General features: G+C 39.1%; 1 protein-coding gene across 4 annotated transcripts; it reads left to right on the top strand.

The window, feature by feature from the left end:
* Positions 1–653: 653 nt before the first annotated feature.
* Positions 654–24,752, top strand: axin1 (axin 1). Of its 4 annotated transcripts, none has more exons than XM_053339270.1 (11): positions 654–768; positions 3,812–4,759; positions 11,024–11,164; positions 12,211–12,307; positions 13,267–13,404; positions 18,659–19,203; positions 19,296–19,460; positions 19,615–19,863; positions 20,072–20,179; positions 23,732–23,881; positions 24,569–24,752. In XM_053339270.1, exons 2-11 carry the CDS (start codon positions 3,879–3,881, stop codon positions 24,693–24,695), a joined length of 2,601 nt encoding a protein of 866 aa, XP_053195245.1. In that variant the 5' UTR covers positions 654–768; positions 3,812–3,878; the 3' UTR covers positions 24,696–24,752. The 4 variants fall into 4 exon arrangements, with proteins under 4 accessions (XP_053195245.1, XP_053195249.1, XP_053195246.1 ...); XM_053339271.1 differs by having other exon boundaries at positions 665–773; XM_053339272.1 differs by lacking the exon at positions 654–768 and adding an exon at positions 993–1,050.
* The last annotated feature ends 501 nt before the right edge of the window (positions 24,753–25,253 follow it).

Genomic DNA, 25,253 nt, shown 5'->3' with positions numbered 1-25,253 from the left:
AATGCTTTTTGGGCCACATTTTTGTTTTTTTCTGCAATACCACAAGTGGCCACTGGGGAAATCAATTTATGGGCAGAGGGTGGCACCTTATCCATCTCTTACAATACATCCATGGGACCTGCTCCCTAGATAAGTAAAGAGCTCATACAAAGATATTGAAAACACATTGATTTTTATTTTCAGGTGAATACACACACATTAAACAATACTTGTGAATATTATATGTCTTGTCTGCCAAGTCTGCACTGCTAGATGCCACTAAATCCTACACACTGGTCCTTTAACGCTCATACAGCTCCATTCAGATGAATATATTGAAGGTTATTGGTTTAGATTTGGAAATGCCAGCCTATAAATCATACTTTTTTGTTGTTTTGGTTGTAAATGATTGTATTTTTTAATTTGCATTTTCCAGTGAATAGCCTACTCCAGCCTCTTCTCTTTTTTTTCTTTTTCTCCAAGCTACTGTAAGCATGTTAAATCTTGATCTGGAGAGAAAGGGAGCCAACCAGTGAAGCACATGTAGCAAAAAAAGCTAAACACTGGTAATGTGTGTAGTGAACGGGCGAGGCGCTGTGCATCATCTGCTGCTTGTGTGTAGCCTCGGCTCCGCACAGACAGTGAGAGACAGCCATGGAGAGGTGGAGAGCGGGCTGGCTTCTTTGTTATTTTTAAAGTCCTGCAGTTCGCAACTATGACACACTTCGCGCTGACTTGTGCCGGCCCAAATGCCCGATGCACTCCAAAACGGCGACAAGATTTCCTCCGGTGAAGTATATGTCACTTTTTTTTTTTTTTTTTTTTGCTCCCCTCCTCTCTCTCTCTCCTTCTCTCTCCCTCTCCCCCTCTCTCTCTCAGACAGCTCAGAGATTGGGATTGCGGTAGTCGGGAGAGATATGTGCCATCGCTTTGCTGGTTGGAAGTCTATTCGGGAAATTGGTTTGGGATTCCCTCTGTGTCCTCTGGCGGTCGGGGGGGAAATGTTTGCGGTCGTCATGTTGTGCGTTCAAGCTTAGCAGCTGCTAGCGGGGATAGTGCGGATATTAATAGGTGAATAGTGTGACAAAGTTGTGCACTTGTCGGTCGGCTGCTGAAAGGCCTGTGTGTGTGTGTGTGTATGTGTATGTATGTGTGTGTGTGTGTACGGAGTTTGTTTCTGGCTCCCCTCCCCCACTCTCCACTGCTGTTCTGCTCATTCTGGAGAGGCCAAGACATGAATGTGATGAGAGGCTCACTTCAAAGCAGACTACAGTTTTACAGAGAGAGAGAGAGAAAAAGACAGAGAGAGGGAAAAAAGGTGGATATTTTCCTCAATTCGGCTCTTATTGCTAAAATAAGCGCCGAAATGTGTCTTTAAATCCCCTTTAGGGCCGCACACCTGTGACCACGGAACCGTCCATTTAAATAGTAATGCGATAACTGAACACCTGACGTGCCGATACATCATCAATGTGCTTACAAGTAGCGAAGATGCCTGCTATTGTCTTATCGCCTTATTGCATAGTTGTGACATGTTGCTTGTATTAAAATAGCCTATGTAATATTTTAAGGTGATAATGTTCAGTCCTGCACGTGCTGCTCACACTTCAGGAATTGTGCAGAGGGAAAAAAGTACTGATGCCATTTTTTTGTCTATTTGACTGGCTTTGTTCAATCAGGAAAATGATTTGGAGCTGTATTGGACAAGACAAGAGAGTGGGTGTGCCCTAGAGGGAGCATGATAGAAAACCAGCACTAATATTTGTAGTGAAATATTGAATACACAGCTACAGTAAGTGTACACCGCAGCTGTCAGCCGCTATGAAATTTAGTCTTAAATCGATCTCGAAAAATTCAGAAAATCATTAGTGTACAGTGCACAGAGGTAGAGGAATGGAAGAGGAAGCTTCACAAATATGATGTAGTCTTTGTAGAAACCTCGTACTGAATGATCACCGTTCTCTCCTTCCCACAAAATATCAAGAAATGGACATCATTGCAAGCTGTAGGCCCTAGTGGTTGCTGCATGAATGTGTGAAATTTAACACTAAGAGAAAAACTGGTTTTATTGCCATTAAAATTGTTATGGACCGTACTGCTTAAATATAAACCAGGTATACAGTTGGCACCTTTTTGTCTTTGCTCTGCAAGAAAGCTCAGGGACAGTGGACGAGGACCAGGATGTGTCCTTGAACAAGACATTCAATCCCTAAAGTCATTAGGCACACTATTCTGCAGCTGACAGGAAGTAAGTGAAATATAAAGAGAATATGATACACGGATCAATGAAGTATACAATTTCAGTACATTCAGACTTAGGGGCTGTATGGATCTTATATCTTTTGAGCGCACAGATTCATTATTTTCAATGGGGACGTGTGACAAGCACACTGAAAGCTGAAAGCGATGCCGCTGTGATGTTCCTGTTTTTTCAGGCACGTCCTTGGCGCACTCAGATGGAAAAATCTCAACTTTTTCTAATGCGGCATGTGCACTGCAGGTCATGTGACAAAAATTAGCTAATTAAACAGCTCCACAAGATTTGCTTCACTCTTTCTGTCCAATAATCAGTCGGGGAAATTCTACAATTTTTTTTTTCCAGGATAGAAGGATGACACCCAGACAAATCAAGCAGTGACAGTACTGTGAGGGATTTATGGTGCTGGAAATCCATTTATCTTTGTTTTTTTTTAAACTTTTTTCATAGTTAAGTTAGTTTAGTGAGTGAGGCGTACTACTAATTTGTACAGGCATCCTCAGTCTTTGGCCTTCTCTCGCTCACCTCCTCCAGTCATTGCGAGAACTAGCCCTGGTCCTTCCCCTAGTTCTTCTATTGGTTTTGATTGCTTAGTAACGGCAGGTTACTAGTAGCGCAACCTCCCAAGCATCTTGGATAAAAGGATGAAAGCGATACCGCTGACGTTTTCTGCGCATTTTTAGATGCAACATCGGCTGCTTAATTATTGAGTTCATACTGTAAACCCCAAGTGAGTTTTAACACCGCGATGATACACTAATACTAATTTGGATGAAAGTAGAGTAGCTGGGTAAAGTAATGACATGCTCATGCATATAAATCAGTAGGATATTGCTGTGCACTACATTAACACTGCATCATATTCATACTACTGCCAAGTAGAAAGCTTCCTCCAGGGCCAGACAGAACTGTAGCCACGACTCTTGGCCTGGATTACCACAACACTGCCACATAACTCTGAACATGACTCAGTGTTACACAATTATAGAGTACCAAACCACATTATAAGCCTAGTGACCTCAGTTTTCAATTACCATGCAGAATCTGCCCACAGATCAAGTGCATGAAAGTTTTTCATTTTATTCTGGCATTATAAGAGTTGTTCTAGCATATTGGTTTATGCATTTAAATGTGTAGAACGTGATGCATTTAAAGGTTAACCACAAACTGCGTTCTGACTATGGGGTGTCACAGTAGCTCGTCGCTCATTTACAAATCCTGTGGATTTATGCAGAATTGGCATCAATTTTAATGTTCAGCTGGAAACTGGCCTCATAATTTTTCATGAAAATCGAATAAAAATGCAAACGGTGCAGAATTTAAAAATCCCCAGTAGGTAGGAGTCCTCTGCTAACCCAGGCGTATGGCATATAATCGTCTGACCTTTAATCAATATGTTATGAATTTACTTTGTATCACATGTTTGTTGCATAGATTTTTTTGCCATTAATTCAAAAATGAGTATTATATATTATATATCTTATATTAAGTCTCTGTAAAGGTTAGCAAAAGTCTACTGTTCATTTTCATGATTTGATGAAGCTGCGTCTCATTATATATTTTTCCTACTTGCAGGAGTTTTTCTGCAGTGGCGTAAATAGAGGTCTGGATCTAATAGTTGTGCTGTGTGGGCTCTGGGACTATGAGCATAAGCGACAAGGGGGGCTACTTAGTGGACCTGGGAGGCAGCTTCACTGAGGATGCTCCTAGACCTCCAGTCCCTGGGGAAGAAGGTGAGCTGGTGTGCAGTGATGGACACCAGTACAACAACCTTGGCTTTTCCTCAAAGAATGAAAGCCTCAAATGCGAGGCCTCTGTCGCTACACCCAGGCGACCTGACTTGGACCTGGGTTATGAGCCGGAGGGCAGCGCTTCCCCGACACCACCTTACTTAAAGTGGGCAGAATCTCTGCACTCCCTCCTGGATGACCAGGATGGCATCCATCTGTTTAGGACGTTCCTCAAACAGGAGGAGTGTGCAGACATGTTGGACTTCTGGTTTGCCTGCAGCGGCTTCCGTAAACTTGAAGCGAATGAAGGCAACGAGGAGAAGAAGGTCAAATTGGCAAAAGCTATCTATAAGAAATACATCCTGGACAACAATGGGATTGTTTCCAGACAGATCAAACCAGCCACAAAGTCCTTCATCAAAGACTGCATCATGAAGCTTCATATTGATCCTGCAATGTTTGACCAGGCTCAGACTGAGATACAGACTATGATGGAGGAGAACACCTACCCTTTATTCCTTAAGTCTGACATATATTTGGAACATACACGGACAGGAGGAGAGAGTCCTAAGCTGTACAGCGACCAGAGCTCTGTTTCTGGGAATGGAAAGGGACTGACGGGTTATTTGCCGACATTAAACGAAGACGAGGAATGGAGATGTGACCAAGAGCCGGAGGAGCAGCCCGAGTGTGACCCCACACCAAGCAAACGGCTTACTCAGAAGCTGCTAATGGAGACGGCACCGCACCGCGTTGCCAACAGCGCAAGATTCCAGGACAGTCACGAGTACAGGTAAATCCTCCCTGCAATCTAGAAAGCTTCACTTCAACTCTAACTTACACAGCTTTTCTCTGCAAACTGCTGAATTAGAAATAAACCTGAAACCCCCACACCAGCATGAAGGCTGCCTGAAGTTTAGAAATAAAACGGGAGTCTGGGTGCAGCTCAAGAGACGACTCAGATAAGAGAAATATGGTGTGTGTGAAGTGTTTCTAAGAATTTGCACCTATGGTGAAGTAGAGGCTGCAGAAGCTGCTTTACTTGTTATAAAGTTGAAGCAGCGGTCTTTGTGTTTCTTGTGCAGGTACTCTGGGAAACGAAGGTTTTTCTATTGGACAGGGGTTTGCAATGAAAGAGTTCAACATGATTTTATTGAAGGTGGAGCTTTCTGAAGTCAGTTACTCTCAAATCTCAACATCTCTTTCTTGCCTTCCTCTTCTTCTTCATCTTCATAGTATTAAGTTTGTATTTATGTGAAGAATATAAATCTTTTTCTGTAAATGTCATAAATAGAGTATCTTTAAAGCCAGAAACATGTTATATACCATACACCTTTGCATCATAATCAACACCAAAGCGATATTTGAATTTAAACTACTCCAGATGCTCAGTTTTACTTCTACAACTGTGGCTTATCCTGTCAGCAGTTGAAAGTTCATGATTTCTTTGAAAGAACAAAACAAATGACTTTTTTTCTGTTGCTGCAGTTCATGCGGTGACTGTTTGTGCAAAAGCAGCATTTAAAACAGTTGCCCGTGTGCTGTGAATTGCTTTTCATCTTCAGTGTAGGAGGTCAAAGTAGATTTAGCCAGATGTCGTTATAACCCCTGCAATGCAAAACCTGCTGATGCCAGCACACTGATGCTGAGAAACGTTGGCTTTTAGGCAGTTCGATGCCTGTAGACGCATAATTAGTGCATTCATTTGTTTGTTTGGAATTCATTCAGTTCATCTTCATCAAAATACTGAGATTAACTTTAATTGCAGCTACTCAGCTGAATGACTGCTGTACTTCCTGTCTGTTGACTGAGCTGTCTGCAGTTTGCCCTCTATGACTCTTGCAGATCCAGTTATGCTTCTTTTTAAAACCAATGTTGCTGCTTTGCATAATTTACACACCTGCTGATTTTGACACTTAACACAGATTATTTTTAAGAGAAATGTTTAGTGTGAAGTGAACGTGTCCTTCTCTTGTGCTCTCAGGAAAGAGGGATTTAAAAACAATTCATATTGACCTTGTAACAGTGATTAACTTTATATTCCATTCATACTAATACCTCAGTCTAAAATCTAAACACTTTTTCCTGCATTCACTTCAGTGGAATTGTTTTAATTTTACTCTTTAACTAAATGCAACAAACAGCAGTTACCCATCAGCCCAGCTGCATATCAGATTTAAATGTCTGTACTAATTATTCAGTTTTTTCACTTGGATGTGTTTCAGTCAATGTGAAGTTGAAACTCAAACAGCAGCATTTGTTCCTGTTCACCTCTTTATCCTTGAGATAATTCCCTGCTAGGTTTTTCTGTTCAGTAATTTTATCTCCTAGATAGTGTGGCGTATTATGTGACAGCGTAGTCCATGTCTAAATTGATGACTTTATTATCAAGTAATGAGCTGTGTTCTTCAGTGTCAGAACACAATAATTCATCCTGGTATTGTCCTGATTTTATGTTTCCATAATTTATAACCCTTTAACAAACGTGATGAAAATGTTGATGTTCTGCAGTTTTTTGTAACATAATAATAAGCAGGGGGAAAAAAACTGAGAATGTCAATGTCAACCTGATTAAGAGATTCTCAGCCTTCAGCAGTAATAGATATATAGACTATAGTTGTACTGCATAGTTCTCAGTTATGAATTCATGTTACAGCAGAAATGAAAAAGCGCATTAATAGCAGATTTACTATTGATTTTTATGCTGACCTCAAATAACAAAGGTTGCTGGTAAAGATGCTCCATATATAATACAGTGGACATTATAGCTTGAGTCTAGTAAATGGCTGCGGCTCTATAGTAGGAAGAGTGATGTCATAAGACTTGTTGTTGTATTGCTGATTTTACTGGATATCCATTCGGACTGTTGTTGGCGCTTGAGTTCCATTTCCTGCTTTGAAGCAGCTAGTAGGACGACAGAAATAAGAGACAGTGATGTGAATGAGATTAGAGGATATGATGTGCATGTTGTTGTCTTCTGTCATAAGGAATTCTAATCATGCTAAAATATAAAAAACTGTTAGGTACATGCTGTTTATTGGAATAGTGTCATCCCATATAATAGTGTTAAAATTAAAGATGTGAAGAGACCATAAATAATTTTTCATCATCACAACTAAGCTGCTTATATATATATATATATGTTGGTTAGTTGACATGTAGGGCTGAGGAATTAATAAAAATGTTATCGAAATGTGTCTGACAGCAATTTTCAATATGCAGGAGGCACAATATTTGTTAGAGCATGTGTAAAAAAATAAATATATAAATGAAATATTGTGGTGCTGCACAGATGTTCTCGCCTACACATCATATTCTACAGACCTAAGACAACATGTTATTGTTTGGTACAGATCTCAGCAAAAATCCAACCATAATGATTATAATGTTTGTCAATTAAAATGAGAATAATGGTGTAAAAATGATCAGCAAATCATATCGCAATTGCAACATCGGTCAATATAATCGAAAATGAGATATTTCATCAAAATGGTTTAGCCCTGTTGACATGGAGTAAAAACATCCAATAACAATGCTAGGTTTCTTTTAGCATAAGGTTAAAAGACACAGTAGGTTTAAATATTGCAAGCGTTGTTGGGTTTAAAATAATGTTGGGACTCAAAAAAAAAAAAAAATCCTTTCCACCAGGTTATTGCCAGACACTAAAGAAACGCTCCCATATATGACCTCTGCTGCTGCAGCAGTGACATGAGGAGGGACAGGAATTCACATCAGCTGACACAGACAGACAATACCTTCCAAATAAAACCCCTCTCCGCGACCAAAACACTGAGCACAGTGTAGTGTTAGAGGCAGCGGAGACAGAACAAATCCATGACTACAGTCTGACTGGTTCAAATGTAAAGACTGAACTGGAATCAGACCTGCCTTTGACCTACTTTTTTCTCTAGTTAAGTCTCATTGTATCTCATTACATTCCCCAGTGTTGACATGCAGCTTTTCTGCTAGATATCTGCATGAAGCAAAATGAAACAAGTTACAGTTTGTTTTTAATGCACATGCCCAAAAGGTGATTTTGTTGGAAATAGATGTATGCTTGAAATCTTTAGAAAAAGAAAATTTAACTACTACAAATGTTTTAGCCAGGTGGATGTGTTAATCTGGATAGTATATAAAAGCAATATAAACACTCCTTTTACGTAATGAGTTGCAATTAGAGATGAGTGAAATACAGTTTTGAGCCTATTGCCACATCATTATTTCAGCAATCAAGCATTTGGCTGGAATTACAAAAAGACACTTCATTTTTAAATAGCCTTTTAGCATTACCCGTCGGGTTTTTTTGCGAAACTAAATTTTACATCAGTTGTGTCTGATCTTTTTCAGAGAAGGGGAAACAAAAGACATTAAATAGTCTTTCAGATCAGCTTTTAAAAAAAAATTGGGATGACTTGAAAGAGAATGACCTATACGTTCATTAATGTTTGGTGAGAACTTTGAAATGTGAACGGCTCAGTTTTGTTCACAGTCAAGTAAGACACGCTACTTCAAAGGGAAAGACTTCATAGCTTTTGTAATTTTAATGAAAGTTGTTGCTGCCTTTTGAGTGATAGTATGAGTGCCCCCAAACAAATGTGCATGCTGCTGTTTAAAACTGAGACAAATGTGGAGTAGCAGTATGGATGAAAACACGGTGTTATTGATTCATGTTTCTCTCACATCAGGATTATTGGCTTGTCTTGTCGGTTTTATTAGAAAAAGAAAATAGATTTACTTTTGAACTGTTTTGTAGTAGTATGTTTGGCCTTTTGGCATTAGAGGAGACGCTGTAGTTAGTATGACATGCAGTATGGAAGCTGTGATGATGTTGAGGTCAACTGAGGACACCACAGAAAGTGTCTCTCAGAAACACAAGTGATGTTTGACAAACTGCAGCGATATCATAAGAAATGTAAACTCTATGATAAAGGTTAAACAAATGACATGAAATCAGGTCAGTAAAGTACAGAATGTGAGCATATTGTTTCTGATTTCCTCTCAGCCTTGGTGTGAGGTGCTGTACAGGGCTGCTTGATATGCAGACATCATATTTACAGCTACAAATCCTTTTAAAGTAATAATAAACAGATTATTAGTAAGATGAATATTTTCTATGTAGCCTCTAACCTGGAGCATTTTGTATTCTTAAAAAAGCAGAAAACAAACGCCTGCATTATTGCAACGCTTAATCAGTTAATCAATTGACAGAAATCAGACAGCTATGGTTGATAATTGATTAATCACTTAAATACATTTTTGAATTAATAAAGCCTGACTAATGCTGGATTTGTGAGGCAGATATCAATTTATTAGGGATTAAAATATTTTGATATCAATATATCAAAAGATAATCTTATGTATCCAGAATATAGTCAAACTATTTATTCACCTGTGTTTTCATCACATGTGACAAAGATATGCATCACTGGGAATTGAATAATAATCATTATAAATTAGAAAAACATAACAGAAACCCATGTATGTCTTAATTAAGCTTGAATTGAAAATGAAAAAAGGATCCACTGTACATAAAATGTTGCCTATATGACTTTAAAAAGCTTACAATATATGTTTCTAGATGCTGATAGTAATATATCTGTGATGGGCCAATATCAGCTGACTGATAGAGTGGTCGGACTCTCCTGCCTACAAAGCAAATATAATTAGGTTCTCTTGTTGATGAGAAAGATAATTTGTTTCTAAGTGTGATACAATGTAAAATGAAAGATAAACAGGAAATGACATGATGATCAGAACAAATCCAGCATTGAAGGTACACTGATTTTAGATGACTACTGAAACTGCTCTGTCCCCATTCTCATCATTTATTAGTGGTTATGAGAAATTCATATTTCCAAAATGGCTGGGTAGCTGTGAGGGGATGTTGCAGGGTAGCCATCCATGCATCAAATGACAGATTGAATTATATGAACCTTTCCTTCTCTCTCTTGTCCTTCCCTTAAAATCACATAATCAGGAATGTGTGCAGTCACAAACTCCAAACTTATTTTCAATAGTCTTTATTTGTCACAACTCTTCACCAAACAGACACATATTTAATTCCCAAACAGTAATGTGATGCATATTATTATTTTTTCTATATTATGTATATTGCTTGTATTTTGTGTATTGTATGTAAATAATATGCACGTCGCCTGTGTAGAGCTTGAGTGACACCAACAGCTGGATTCAGATTCCTTGTGTATGTTAACATACTTGAGGAATAAATCTGATTCTAATTATTCACTGTTGTTGAATGAAGATGCAAATGAAAATCAGTTGGTCACAAAGGTTTCGTTTTAAACTCTGGATGCTTCTGCATACCGAACAGGGAGAAAGCATGGGATAAATGCTTCAGGGAATTCCAATTTGAATAAAGAGATGATGCCTAACATCTATAATTCATGTGTACAAAGCCCTATAAGAAGTATGCTCAGCAAAATCAATGGCTCGAGAATTTAAATGGTGTCAAATGAAGGCTCCCTGTCTTTCTGTGGATGGCCTTTTGAAGGATATGCATCAGGATGAGATTGTCAGTAACACTCGTACTGTATGTTTTACACTTACAAATGGTATCGAATTTTGGTGTGTTCATAAATGCTGGAATTGGAAGTAAACTCACATAGCCAAAAATAATGGCGGTTTTAGACTCATCCTTACAAAGTTACATGTTGTGTTTCTGTTTTTTTACATGATACTGTAGTTTTATTGGCTTTTAAGTGTGTTTATATAGAATCCAATTCATCTAAAGCTGTTATCTAACCAAACCAGATGAGTAGGAATGGAAGATATTTGGTTTTTATTTCTCAAATCATGAAAGAAAAGCAGCAGTATATTGCTGAACCTTTGCATATCTTTAGTTAAATCCCCTGACTTCAGCTTTAAACAGAGAAACCTTCAGCTTCTGGAAAGATTTTCTACTGAAGTATCTAAACATTCATCATGAAATAACATTTACACATGCATGTTTATGGTTTATTTTGGTCAGTAAAGTCTGTACCTCAGCATTTGCTTCATTTTCTCAGCATTTCCTGTACTTTTGTGTTTTTTTTTCCAGGCATGCACCGTGCCGGGAGCCCATCAACCCGTACTATGTCAACACCGGTTATGCTATGGCTCCTGCCACCAGCGCCAACGATAGCGAGCAGCAGAGTATGTCCAGCGACGCGGACACGCTGTCCCTTACCGACAGCAGTGTGTACGTATTCTCTCATCTCACACGCACATGTATTTCATCATTTGCATGAAGCTGTCACACCAGGTCATAACCAGGCTGTCTGTAATATCAGAGTTCAGTCAAAATTAAAGATAGAACATAATATGAAGAAGTATTCCCAGTTGTTATTTAAAAGGAGTTATATGAGTTGGAAATGCTGGAAGATAGACATTAAGGTTTAATTGGCTTCAAAATTGCACTTTTTGCCCATTTACCCTGTGCTCGAACCTACCCACAGGAACAACAAACTAAACTCCCATCTGCTCATTAGCCAAACCAGTTAAAGCTATTGATCTCTAATGCTAATTAGGAATCTTGAAAGCTTCCTAGGAGACTTTAAATCATGCCTGATTCAATGTACGCAAATGAAAATATCAACCTACTGACCTTCTTTTGCAAATGTAATACAAGCACTGGTTTGAAATGTTTCCAAAAGTGATTCTTCATAGTGGCAGGGCTTAATTCAAGGTGAATAAATTGTCTCTTTTCACAGATAACTTGGTCCACAAGGATGAGACCAAAGGCAAGATTGTCATTAACCGTCTTGGATGAGTTATGGGCAGGCGCTCTTATTTGTGCAGGGCAGGCATGTGTTGGTGAAAGAAGATTTGAAAAATAATGTTTTCTTGGTACAGCGATGGCACCGTGGAATTATGCCAAAGAAACTTCAAAGCTTGCACAACTGGACAAAAATGTGTTTGAAGCTGAATGGATTAGAGGCTGTTATCAGCTAATTGGTCCAGAGCTTCCAGCACAGGAGAGCGTGAAGCCCAGCATGACCAATACCACATGGATTTACAGAGTCATGGATGCATTAACATGTAGCTGTAATAATCTGCCAGACCACTTGTGGTGCAGGATGCACACAGTAAGCCTGTGAGAATACCTGTCCTGCTGCACTGATGAATCAAGACTTACTAGTTGTTCTTTTTGGGCAAAAATGTAGTGAAAAGCTTTCAACTTCAAAGCTGCCTGTGTTGTTTATTCATGAAGATGTTTTATGAAAATGTCTTTGTTGTTAATTCCAGAGATGGGGTTCCACCCTACAGATACCACAAACAGCATCGCCGGGAGATGCACGAAAGTGCCAAAGCAAATGGGCGAGTGCCACTACCTCATATTCCAGTGAGTTATTCATGGGTTATTTCCCTCCCCTCTCAATTTCTGCCTCTGTACCTCTCTCTTTTTAACTGTCTGTCTCTGCCTTATTTTTCTGGGCTCCTACCATTGGAGATGTGCATATTTAAGCTCTGCTGTGTTGCAGGGCCTGTGATGGAGTATAAGAATAGCTGATGGTGAAAGAGAAGCTGTCTAAATGCAGTTTGATGCTTTCCTAAGCTGTGTGTGCTGAAGCCTAGCAGACATGAATCCTCCCCTGTGACAGCCTGATGCCTCCCTCTGCAGCTTAGGCTGTCTCTTAGTAGGAAAACCCTGGCCCTAATTAGACCTTGGAGTAAAGAGTCAAATTAAAACTCCTATTAGGATGCATGGACCAACTGTATAGTAGAGCACAAATCCCCAAAGCAAAACTATCACGTTTCCCTGCCCAAACAAATTCATCATGACTTCACGTCATCGGCATTAAGATAATTGACAGGACTTAAAGGTAATTTTTCAAAAGGCACTTTGTTTTTTAACCTTTTCCAAAAAAAAAACTCAAAATGGATTTAAACCAAGAGTTGACAACATTGCAGTGCCATAACTCGTGCAGGGGAGAAAAGAGATGTCACTCATGTGCTTATTAAGAAGCATCCTTATGTCATTCGGAGTTGCAGTGAATTTTAAACCTCTTGACTCTAAAGTGTTATTCAAATCCATGCAGAAGGCTCGGTAAATGTATATAAATGATTAGGCATATATGAAGTGCAATGGAAATGCATCTCAATATCTAGAAGGATGAATTTCACTAGTTCTCACTGGTTCCCTTGAAAGTTTAACACACACTGCTGTTTAGTTTAATGTTTCCTGCATATGTTTTTGTCCTTTCATATGGTCACTGACGGGATGTGAGGGGTCAGGAGGGTTTTGATGATGACAGCAATGCACCAGAAGCACTCACAGTGTGACATTTCTTCCCCCTCCAGCGCACAAACCGGATTCCGAAGGACATACACGTGGAGCCGGAAAGGTTTGCTGCAGAGCTGATCAGCAGGCTGGAGGGGGTGGTGAGGGAGAGAGAGGCTCAAGAGAAACTAGAGGAGCGACTGCAGAGAGTACGACTGGTATGTTCACTCCATTTTCTGAACCGGCTCGCACTGTCTAAAGCATAACCGGGTCCTCTGTTTTGTTAATCTGTTTAAACACATGTGCATACGTAGCATCTTCCAGGAATTGTTGCAGAGTTCACACTGAGAAGCCCTGTCTGTGCTCTAAATCACCTCTAATGTGATATAATGGAGGCAGTGCAGGAAGGGAACGGCTCTCAGATTTTATCTGGGTGACATAATTCAGAGCTGAAGTTATACTATCAAGTCACGATGGTAATGAATATAACATCCAGTATAATTCCTCAGAGTAGTTAAAAAAAATCCAAACACGTTCCCTTTACTGTCATATTTAACAAAGAAAAGCAGCCAATCTTGACATCTCAATTGGCTAATGGATTCATCGACTAAATGTTTTAAATGTTCGGATTTTAATATGAGATTCAAACATCTGAAAGACAAAATATGCCAAAGGCTTCTGATTTCAGCTGTTTGGAGTGAAGATGTTCTTGTAATGATCTTATTTTAAATCTGAACTCTACAAATCTTAATATCTGCTGACTCTGATAACTTTGATTTAATTTGATAGCTGACTGAATGAATGAATAAATGATGTCCATGGCTGGTTTTATGTGGAAAAAGCAGTCTGTTAGTGAAGCAGTATCAGGTTCAGAACCACCAAAGCTCAGGTTCTGAGCCAGCAAGTGAGATATGTGCCTGGCCGTCGGGCTTAAAGTTTTCAGTAACAAAGGAGACTTGAATCCGTCTGGCCTTAATGAAATTAATGAGGCCAGCCATTTAAGTGGGGAATAAAAATGATTATGAATTATTTGGAGAATTCCATCCTTGTCCTGTCAGCGAATCTGGCGCTGACGATGAATCAGATGAAGCACCTGCACACTCGTCCACTTGTAAGACTGGAACAATGTGCCGCCTGTTTGATGTCACTTGAACGGTGATCAAATGGTTGCTCGCTGCCACAAATGAAATCTCTCTCAGTACACAGAGCCAAGTACTGAGTCTCAAGGCAGACAGTTTCTGTGGTTAGGCCCCCGTAAGGAGAGAAGCTGCCACCACACAGCTCGAGGTTTCCTTTATTAAACATGGAGGCGATGCTGTGTGCACCTAGAAAAAGAAATATGAACTTTGGTTTTAGCTTTTTAACCAGAGTATCAGAGGTATTAACAATATGTGCATTATATAGAATTATTGTAGCATAAAATCAGGATTTAAAAAGCCACCATCTGGTTAAAAATTGAATGTAATATTTTTGTTGCTGTGAGGGAAAAGTCCACAATGTGATTTTTTTTTTCTTTCTTTTGGAGGATTTGAGTCACTTAATTTGTTGCCACAGCTCTGTCACACAACCTAAGAATGAAAATATGGCTTCACTTCTTCTGGGACAATGGACCTTTTAGCTATTCACAAAATTAAGTTCATGGCAAAAAAGACATGTCAGCAGGATCCCTTGTCTGAATTTAAATTGGTATTTAGTGTAAACAAGATAATGGAGCGTGCAAGCAATGGTGTACACCATCATCGTCCAAGTCGAGGAGAAGCATAGTATTGTATAAATGAGCTAGTGTGTTAATCTCCATCCATCTCCTTAACTAACCTGTGGGAATAAGCATCAAATATTATTCCCATGAAGTGTCTCCTACTGGAGTTTTCAGAGGGAGCCAGTGGGAAATATGTGCTCAAATAAAGATGTCATGGTTCTATGAATAACTTCCTGTGGGCTCAGCTAATACATATATCTGGATCTGGCGCAGAGATAAGAAGACATATTTCTATTGAGAACATGCCACAAATAATTTGGCTGCATAAGGTGCCTTTAACAGTATTGTGGATCTTGAGATTGTAGCAGGAGCAGTTTATGGAGGCTGATAATAGCTGAGAAAGTCTTTCATGTTTTCTTTGAGGCAGTTGTGGCAAATAGATGGCGAGCACAGGGCACATAAGAAACTCACTTTGTCTCACCTTCTTTTAAGTGTTTGCATATTTTTTTTTTATTATTAACATACTGACATAAAAGAAAAAAACTTAACTGAAGAAAAAGAAAATGAAAGTGAAACCACTACTGTTGTCTTTCCGCTACATATCTTTGTTCTGTCTTTGCCAAATAATTTATAGTACGACAAAAACAATACACACATGCATAAAGGTATAAAACAGACAATGGTAACGGACTGAGTCTGTGAAGCAGGCGCCATTGTGTGCCTGACACAATAACAGGTCCTGGCTTCCCTAGATTTTGAATACATCAAATAAAATATACGCTGACAGGGCAGGATATAACACATATTAAAGCCCCTCTCCACACACACACACACACACACACACACACATACAAAGATACAAAACAAACATGGCCTGGTTTTGTAGCATCTCACTGGCTACACAACAACAGTTCATGTGCCCAGCTTCCTTCCATCAGGACCAGGCTCAGGGCAGACAGTGCAGAATACCTATATTAAAGCCATTTGAAATCATGTTTACAATAAAACAAACATTTTCATCTCTTGGGGAGGGGGATGACACCCATGAAGCCCCTTGGGTGTTGATGATTACCTCTCACCACCTGGGTTCAGAATAGGGATATAAAAAAACTCCATAAAAACAACAATCTATTCAGAGTGCTGTATACCAACATAGGCCTGAATAAGTGCCATCATGGACCTGTTTACATATAAGTACCACCTGTATGTAAGGAAATACATCAATACATGGACTCCTAGTTTGTGCTGGCTGATTCTGCTTGCTCCATATATAACAAATCCAACTAATCTTTAAGTCAGCTGTCTATATTGAAACAATTCAATTTCCTCACCTTCCAATTAAAAAGTCAATTTCACTGAGAGAAAGAGAAGGCTTATCCAATTATATGTTGTAATTATTTTAAGGTTACTCTATCTTTACTTCCTTGTAGACCCACTGTTGAACATAATGGCAAATTTGTATCCAATATTTTGCAAAAAATCTGTGCAGAGCCACAGCTGATGCACAAAGTTACCAGGTATCCCATATTTTCTTCATTTTGTGTTGAGTGGTATATAACCTACACAAAAACTTCATTTGTAGAACTTTACACCTCACATAATTTGAAAGATAGTTTGAACAATTCAGTATAACTTCTCATCAATCTGTGGGGAGAGGTACATCCAAATCTTTTTCTCACTATGCTTTTAAGGATGCACTGGCTGCATCTCTTAATTTAATATCAATAGTTTTAATTATTTAAACTGACATTTATTTTCATTAAAATGTATTATCTCCATCCTTTAGTAACTGAACCAGCTCAGCATTGTTTTTATTTTGCTACATTTCATTAGAAAGGTTAAAGTAATGGGTTCTTCCATATGGGACAAGAGGGCATGGATAAACCACTGATTTTAAGATGTTCATGTTATGCTTTACTCACCTGACACAAAAACAGAATTAAAAGGCCTTTTATCATATTTAGGTTGATACCAGAAGGAAGCCAGAGAATCATGTTTGTTATTCTCAGAAACAATCTGCTCCAGGCATCTTCAGCTACCTGCATCTACATGATTTGTCTAGTCTTTGTTTAACAAGCTGAGGGGACAAAATAAATAAATAAAATTGCCCATTTATGAATGTTTTTTTACCTGGTTCTGTTCATATAACTAGGCATGAACTGAGTGGTAATAAAATCCTTATGTAATAAGGTCAGACTGGGAGACAGGACGTCCTGAAAACATTTATAGAATTTTATGCTATAACCATCCTTTCCCGGCAGTGAGAGCTTTAATGGCTACCTCAACCTCCATTTCCTGGACATTGTCCTTCAGTTGTAGGAGGGGTGGAGCATTGACAAAGTCTTCTACCAAATTTGGGCAGTCTTTACACTCTCATTTATACGACTTGGAATAGTATTCTTGAAACAGCGAATGTATTTGTTTCTTATCACATATTGATCCACTGCGATCATGTATGATGGATATTGAAGTGTTGCTCTCAATTAGTTTTAATGTGGTGTGATCATCTTACCAGCTTTATCAGCAGATTGAAATGACTTCTCCCTGAGTCTATATAATGCTGATGAGGTCCCCTCATGTAGAATAGCTTGTAGCTCTATTGTGGTAACACTTGATCTTTTAGTTGTCTCATATGTTGCATTTCTAGGTTTTTCAGTTCAAGCATCACCTAGTTCCCTTTCAGTTTCTTGTTGCTTTACAGTGCTGTAACTAGTACTGCACCCTCTATGTCTGGCTTTGAAAGGTTGTATTGATAAAAAACAGAATTCAAGTTTGTCTCAAAAATGTTTGATCTATCTTTTATCAATGACAATTTCTCATCCTGTGGAAGTATTTGGTTAAACTTCCACTGTTTAGTTCTATGTAAATTAAAACAGGGTGAGGATGCTACAGTTATGGGAGTATAGTCTGATATTAGGATATTATGAAGCTCTGAATTGATCACAAATATGTTTCCAACTTTATGAATGACGCAGTAGAGAGAAAACTGCTGTTTAGTGCTCACTGCTTGCAAATTTTGTCATTAATGTCATGTGATGTATGACAATGTTGGCTTTGAATAAAACCGAACATGTATCTCCAGTGAGAAAACATCTGATATAGTGTAAATCATTTATGATTACTGCAGTAAAGGTGCTTTAAGATTCTCATACCATAAGGATTATGACTTGTTGGATGATTGAATATCACCCATCCACTGCTGTGTTGTATTTCATCCCTACCTACAGCGCCTTCCTCTCAAACCTTATTACAAATGCCTGCAGCACCCCGCCCCATGATTCCCCTTGGTGCAGCCTCTGTCAGAGCATGACTTTGTCTTTCACTCCGAGTGTTGGCTTTACTGGTTGCACTTGTCAGTACAAGAAAGGACACAAATGTGATCTGTGTGTGGATAAAAAAAACCTCCAAATCTGATTTATATTGTTGTATTCTTGGTTGGTCTCAAAACCTCTGCAGTGAGAATGAAAATATATTTAATGATATATGGTGAAAATCTGCCATCTGCAGGCTGAAGTGAACATAAGCAACCTTATTGAATATAATCAGTTGTGTCCATGGTGTTTTAGGAAATTAGCTGGAAGATAAATAAAATGCTTATTTACTACTTATAGAAGGTGTCGTAATTTAAGAATTAAACATTACATATCTACTTTATACATATACTGTATGTGCTTTAGACAGTCATACCATATTTTTGTAAGTCAGATTTTAGTTCCATATTTGTTTTCTCTAAATTGTAATTTTTGTGTGTATGTGTGTTTTTTCTACAAAAGGAAGAAGAAGGTGATGATCTTAGCATGTCTACAGCTACATCATTGTCCAGTCACAGGTTCCCCCCTGGTGCTTATCTGCAGAATTACAACTCCACCTATGCTGACAGCCCCTACAGCAGTCCTTTTCTGAAAGATGCACATGAGGAGAACCCTGAGAGCATCCTGGACGACCACGTCCAGCGCGTCATGAAGACACCAGGCTGCCAGTCACCAGGGACAGGCCGCCATTCTCCCAAGTCACGCTCACCAGACGGTTTCCCAGGGGGCAGAGGGACGGGGCTTGGCATGGCACTGCCCTCGGGTCAGGGTAAACATCCATCCAGGCACGGACTCAAGGGAGAGACCAGCCACCTGTACCACCACAAACACGTACACCACGTCCATCACCCAGGTGCTGGGAAGCCTAAAGAGCAGGTGGAGGCTGAGGCAGCCATGCGTGCGCATGGCAGCTTGCCCTGGGGCATGGAGACAAGTCATTACGGATCAAAGTCTCGCACCTACGCTGATGGCATGGGATCCAACCCCATGGAGCATCCAAGTTATATGTACGCTGCATTTTCATGCAAGTTATTTTTGTAAGTAATGCACATAAAATGCTTTTTTCTCTTCTTACAAATTCTTTTCTTCCTTTTTACAGAAGCAAAGGTGGTATTCAGGGTAAAAGAATGTTTAAGAAAGGGGAAGAAGTGCGGCCTCATGACATGCCAGGGCAAGCAGAGGACATGGAGAAAAACCAGAAGATCCTTTTGTGGTTGATGGAAGGACAGAAAGAAATGGTTCGGCATAAGAAGAGTCCGTACGGGTCAGTGATGTTTGTTTTTTCCTCTTTCAGTGCAGAAGTTTTGTCCATTTATGATTGATTTTGACTAAAAAGGGACATAAAAGCTAGTTTTTTTTTCGGGGTACTCTTGCTTTGTTTAATTTCGTTGCTGATACTCAAAAACTTCACATTTTAGAAGTACCACTGGGTCCAAGAAGACCACAGGCCATGAAGGTTCCCGTCTCAGCTCAGCAGAGCGATCAGGGTCGGTGCACCCATGTGTCAGTGCTCAGCTGCGGAACAACGTGCAGCCTTCTCACCCGTTCATCCAGGACCCCACCATGCCCCCCAACCCAGCTCCCAGCCCCCTCATCCAGCTTGAGGAGGTTTGCCGGCGGCTCGAGGAGGAGCAAATTAAGTCTGGAACTTTACAACCCAAGCAGAGGTAAGTGAACGGATATTATCATGTTAGCTAATCCAGCTAATCAGTTTTTCAACAGAATTTGTTTAACTTTTTCCACATGGGAAGAAGCCGGATCTATCCTTTTTTTTTTTTCTTTAGACAAAATGAAACAGTTACTCTTTTGTTCTATAGCCTGTGTGCTTCTTAAGGCCCGTCTGTGTCTAACTGCTGGGGTTGTTCGGTCCCTCAGGTATGTGATGGAGGTGATCCAGAGGGGTCGCACCGCAGTCAGGCCTGCACTGTTCCCTCCACTCAGCGTGGTGCCCGCCGTTTCTGACAGCGAGCTCTCCGAGCCCGAGTATGTCCATTATGTCCTACCGGTCCTGTTGCCAGTAACTTTACCCATCATGTCCAAATTACCCATAGTTCACGGCAAACCCACTTCACTTCCCTTCCCATTCTTTGTAGAGCCACTAACGTTGGGGTACTTAGCAATCGATAATAGCAATTTCTGTTCTATTTTAACTCCATTATGAGGTGCTCCACAATGAAACCTGATGTGTATTCGAATATCTATTATTTCGAGTATTCATTAATGAGAAGATAAGACTCAACCTATTGTTCCCTAGCTGTGATAAGATGATAGCTAGTCCATGGCGTGTTGCACATTAAACCAGGAAGGTATTGAGTAAGCAATAAAGCACTACACATTAAAGAGAGTAATGGACAAAGCAGAAGTAGGGAATGGCATGATGTGAAGTGCTTGACATCGTTGCCTATAGTCTATTCTTTTTTATATAAGCATGATCACACTTATACTACGGCCAGTTATCAATAGAAACTGATTTGTTTTTAATTGTCATTCATTTCCTGTTTGTTTGTGTGAGCAGTTTAACACATGGAGAATATGAAAATGCTCTCATCTAGTTTATTAAATTATGTTTTGGTATCTTTAGTCTCCTATGACACAAAACCCAACAATATACTTGGGTTGTGGACTGTTAGTTGAGACAAAACAAGACTTTTGAGGACCTCACCTTTCACTTTTGAAAACAGTGATTGACATTTTCCACCATTTCCTGACAGAAACCATCAGATGAATCAGTAATGAAAATAACTGTTAGTTGCAGCCCTATAATGCAGGATATAGTTAATACAGAGTGATTAGACACATAGCACTTTTACTGCTGATGTAGAATGACAAATGGTTTGTTACTATGGTTACTTGCAGTTAAAATGTTTTGTATGCTGATTATAGAGTAGTGGTCAAACTCAGCAGAGCAGTGTGTGATCTTAAGAGATTTCTCCTATAACAGCCAATAAGAAATGTTTCAGCGGCCTTGATATACTGCAATACTTTGGCTCCTTGTTGTAAATTACTATGATCTAAAACATATCAGATCCTTTGCTTGTTATTCCCCATGGAGACTAGAGAGATGAGAGGATCACACAGGAAGTAGAAGTGTATGATTTCGGTGGTCTTGCAGAGGCAGAATAGCTGACATGTTTGGGAAAAGGGTCAGTTTTTGATGTTTTGTCAGAAACATGATTGTGTTTGATGTTGGAGTACTCTCTCAGATGGGCTGACGGCGGACGGCAGATGAAAGACAGATTATGGAAGTGTTGCTGCTCAGACGTGAAGAGGGATCAGTACTTGATGTGTGCTCAGATTCACAGCAGTCTATTACTAGCTGCTTGAGATTTATTAAAGAACCTCTATTTACCTACAAGATTTAAAAGTCCAAACTGTCAGCTGAGGAGCTGGAGTTTGAAAAAGGATATTTACTTTGAAAGAACATTTTGGTGGTCTTGTGAGTTTTACATTTGAGTTAGACATTAGATGTACAAAATACCATTTTTGTCATTTTTAATTTGAGCTGCATTTCCATCCAAACATACCAGTAAACACAAACTAAAATGTTTTAAAGCAACAAACACACTTTTAAGTTGTTTATTATATGTTGAGCTATACCAATATTAGAAAATCTTAAAACAAGGAATAAAGTAACTTGTCTCTTACTGTATGTTTCTGAATATCTACCATAATCCCCTGCCATGTCCAATTTGGGCTCAATATAATCCGTTTTCATTTTTTCCAGATTCCATCGTATTTTTTCCCAAATCTCGTGAATTCAGTGTTTTACAATTTAAGCACATGTTATCGTCCATAAAGAGCGTCTAATCATGTGGTGGATGAATGAAATTCCAACTATTTGATAACCAAGTTCAATTTATTCATTTTATTCCAAATGTAATCATACATTGAATATATCATTGAAGCAACAACAGTGCATCAAACATAATAAAATCAACGAACAGGAGTACAATAGATAAACATGAATATGATAACATAGTCAGGGTGAGACAGAATAAGTGTTTTCAGGCATGAATAAGTGAAACAGATATGTAAACACTGTGTCCTGAAGTACACCTTCACATTTTTGTGAGTGATCGCGCTGTGCACCATAAAAAATAATCATCCCACAACAGTATTGGTTCAACAGGCTTTTATTGAAGGGATTTGACAGCAATTTGCTCATCCTCCCCAAAGCTGCTGCAGCTTCGTTCCTCTAAATTACACCAAAACACTCAGCAAAGTGTTGATTCCACATTTTGGCAAATTCCACAACAGTGTGCGTTTTACGTGTTGATTCCATTTGTAATATCAAATTCTGCAATTTCATCAGTGTTTTTCGCATTGTAGAAATGATAGGGCCACACCCTTTTGGGACAAAGTGAAACTGACCATCGCCTGCATGTTGAGTACAGATGGAAGCAATACTGTAACTGTAACCACAGTAATGTGTTGACTAATGTCCCTTCATTGACATCACTCACTTTTCCTGTCCTGAAATTGTGCTCTAATAATTTTTTTTTTTTAATTAGTCGATTGGGCATTGAGTAGTGTCACTGTTAATTTATTTACCTTTCTGTAACAAAAAAAGCAATTATGATTACACAAGTTAGTAAAAATGCTAAAAAACCTTTTAGTCCATGTTGTGTAACATCAGTGGGAAAGTAGAACAATTATAAGTCTTGAAGTTTAAAGTATGCCCATTTATTATCTTAAAGGGCCAGTTAATGCTTAAAAAACATTTTCCTGTTCTCTTTTGGTTGTATTGAGTCCTGCAGATATTTGCTGAGGTTCTGAGAAACAATGTTCCCGTCACTAATAACAAAGCACAGAACTGTTTGTTTGGAGCTATAGATAGCAGCCGTGCTGTTTCTTTCCAGAAGTAATAATTGAAAAACACTGCAGTCTACTCACAGGTTTATTATCCACAACTCAGAAATGTCCAACCTATTCAAAACTCAGCAGTTAAAGTCAGGACACGGACTGGAACACAGGAGGATATTAGGTAGTATAATTGCACTCTTCACTCGCTCAGTGTAATTGCACTTATTGATCAGAAAGTTCTCTTGAATGACCTCCGTTAATCAGTCCAAACTCAAGGACCTTTTTGTAAAAAAAAATTTAATTTACAAGCTACCTACCATGGTTCACTCATTCCTCCTCCCCCTTTATGATTCCTTTGTCTGTCTGCTGTTGCTCATATCACAGATACCCATTTTTATAACTTCATTGGTGTTGTTGTTTTTGTAAAGCACTGTGAAAATTTGACATTTAATTTTAGTATACAGTTATACATTTAAGATTACTCATGTGCCATCTTCCAAGTATGTTTTTAATTTAGTCTATAGTCATTTAGTCTTTGCAAATTCCAGAGTACCTTGTCAAATATGAACATGAAGCTTACATTTCCCAGTTTAAGATCTCTAAATTAGACTAAAATTATTTGTCCTCTCAAGTATGTATAAAAAATAATTCACATCATTTTGAAATGTGTGGGCATAAATGATGGCAAAAGTTCAAAATTTCTAAAGAAGGTTTTGTCTTTTCCATTTGCAGACACAAAGCCACTAAGAAGCAGCCGTGTGAAAACATTATCGTGGCGTATTACTTCTGTGGAGAGCCCATACCGTACCGGACGTCCGTCAAAGGGAGGGTCGTCACTCTGGGCCAGTTTAAAGAACTGCTAACAAAGAAAGGAAATTACAGGTGAGATTTATTGCAGTGTTTGATGTCTCATGTTACACTTAACCCTCCTGTTGTCCTCAAGTCAAGGAAGGATGGGAGGAAGGAAAGGAGGAAAGGAAAGAGGGAAGGGAGGTAGGAAAGGGAGGTAGGAGGGAGGGAGGGAGGAAAGAGGGAGGGAGGGAGCAAGGAAAAGCGGAAAGAAGGATGGAGGATGGAAAGAAGGAAGGGAGGAAGGAAAGAAAGAAAGAAAAGGAGGGAGGAAGGAAGGACAGATGGAAGGGAGAAAGGAAAGAAGGAAGGAAGAGAAGGAGGGAGGAAGGAAGGAAGGAACAGTCAAAACAAACAGGGGTCAATTTGACCCGGGGGGGCAACACAAAGGTTAAATATCAGAATTTAAAGTCATCCAGCTGTATCTCTTAACATTGTGGTGTCTATATGCTCTGAGACGCCAAATAAAGGCTTATGAAATGTTATTAGCCACAGTTCTTAATACATTACCAACATGTTTGTAGCTTTTTTAGATCCAATTGAATTTCAGAATTTCTAAATCTTTGACTAAATGTAGGGGCATGATGAGCAAATAGCGTGTTCAGCTGATTAAAAACTATCTCCTATTTGCCTTTTAAGAGTGCTACAGATGACTTAGTCTAAGCGAAGGTCACCAACTTTCAAACCTAGAAACGTTAACTTTCTTCTCCGTCTCTGTAGGTATTATTTCAAGAAGGTAAGCGACGAGTTTGACTGCGGGGTGGTGTTCGAAGAGGTACGTGAAGACGACGCCATTCTACCCATCTTCGAGGAAAAGATTATCGGGAAAGTTGAAAAAATAGATTGATGCGCACGTTGGAGAGGAAGGAGCGGGAAACGTTGGCGTGTGACGGAGCGATTGGATGGTGAAGAGGAAGTGGTTTAGGATTGAGAGCGAGAGAAGAAAAGTGGAAAAGCAAAGCAGTGACGTGACTTTTAAGGCACTGGAGTCCTTGTATAGTGCACTCGGCACCGCTGCAGTGACACTGGACTAGAAGAAAAGACTTGACTCACTTTGGAGTGTGTAGCATTGTAAAATTGACTAGACAAATGAAGAACAAAAGTGCTACTAAAGCTACATATTTTTGATATGATGCATCATTCTAAAGTAACCACACTTGTAATTTTTATATGTATTGGTACCAGATGTGTACAGTTTGTGTTAAAAGATAACAAAATTTTATATCTATTTAAGTATTTAAAATTGCTAATTTTCAATCCTATTGAAGCAGGAGTGTTGCCCCCTGTTTAAGACTATCAAAATCCTTCACAGGGCTGATTATTATTATTATTATTATTATTATTATTATTATTATTATTATTTGCTTGTTTTTTTTACTTGTTTGATATGAGAGCTCTTAAGACT

The sequence above is a fragment of the Scomber japonicus genome, chromosome 18 (genome assembly GCF_027409825.1).
Source record: "Scomber japonicus isolate fScoJap1 chromosome 18, fScoJap1.pri, whole genome shotgun sequence".
Taxonomy (NCBI): Eukaryota; Metazoa; Chordata; class Actinopteri; order Scombriformes; family Scombridae; genus Scomber; species Scomber japonicus.
The sequence above is the reverse complement of the archived record's forward strand: the minus strand, read 5'-3'. Positions and strand labels throughout refer to the sequence as shown.

Coding starts and splice junctions, on each gene's coding strand:
- axin1 (XM_053339270.1), top strand. CDS start 3,879: ATGAGCATAAGCGACAAGGGGGGCTACTTAGTGGACCTGGGAGGCAGC. Junction 12,308..13,266: donor TGCCACTACCTCATATTCCA/GTGAGTTATTCA, acceptor TTCCCCCTCCAG/CGCACAAACCGGATTCCGAA. Junction 19,864..20,071: donor ACTTTACAACCCAAGCAGAG/GTAAGTGAACGG, acceptor TCGGTCCCTCAG/GTATGTGATGGAGGTGATCC.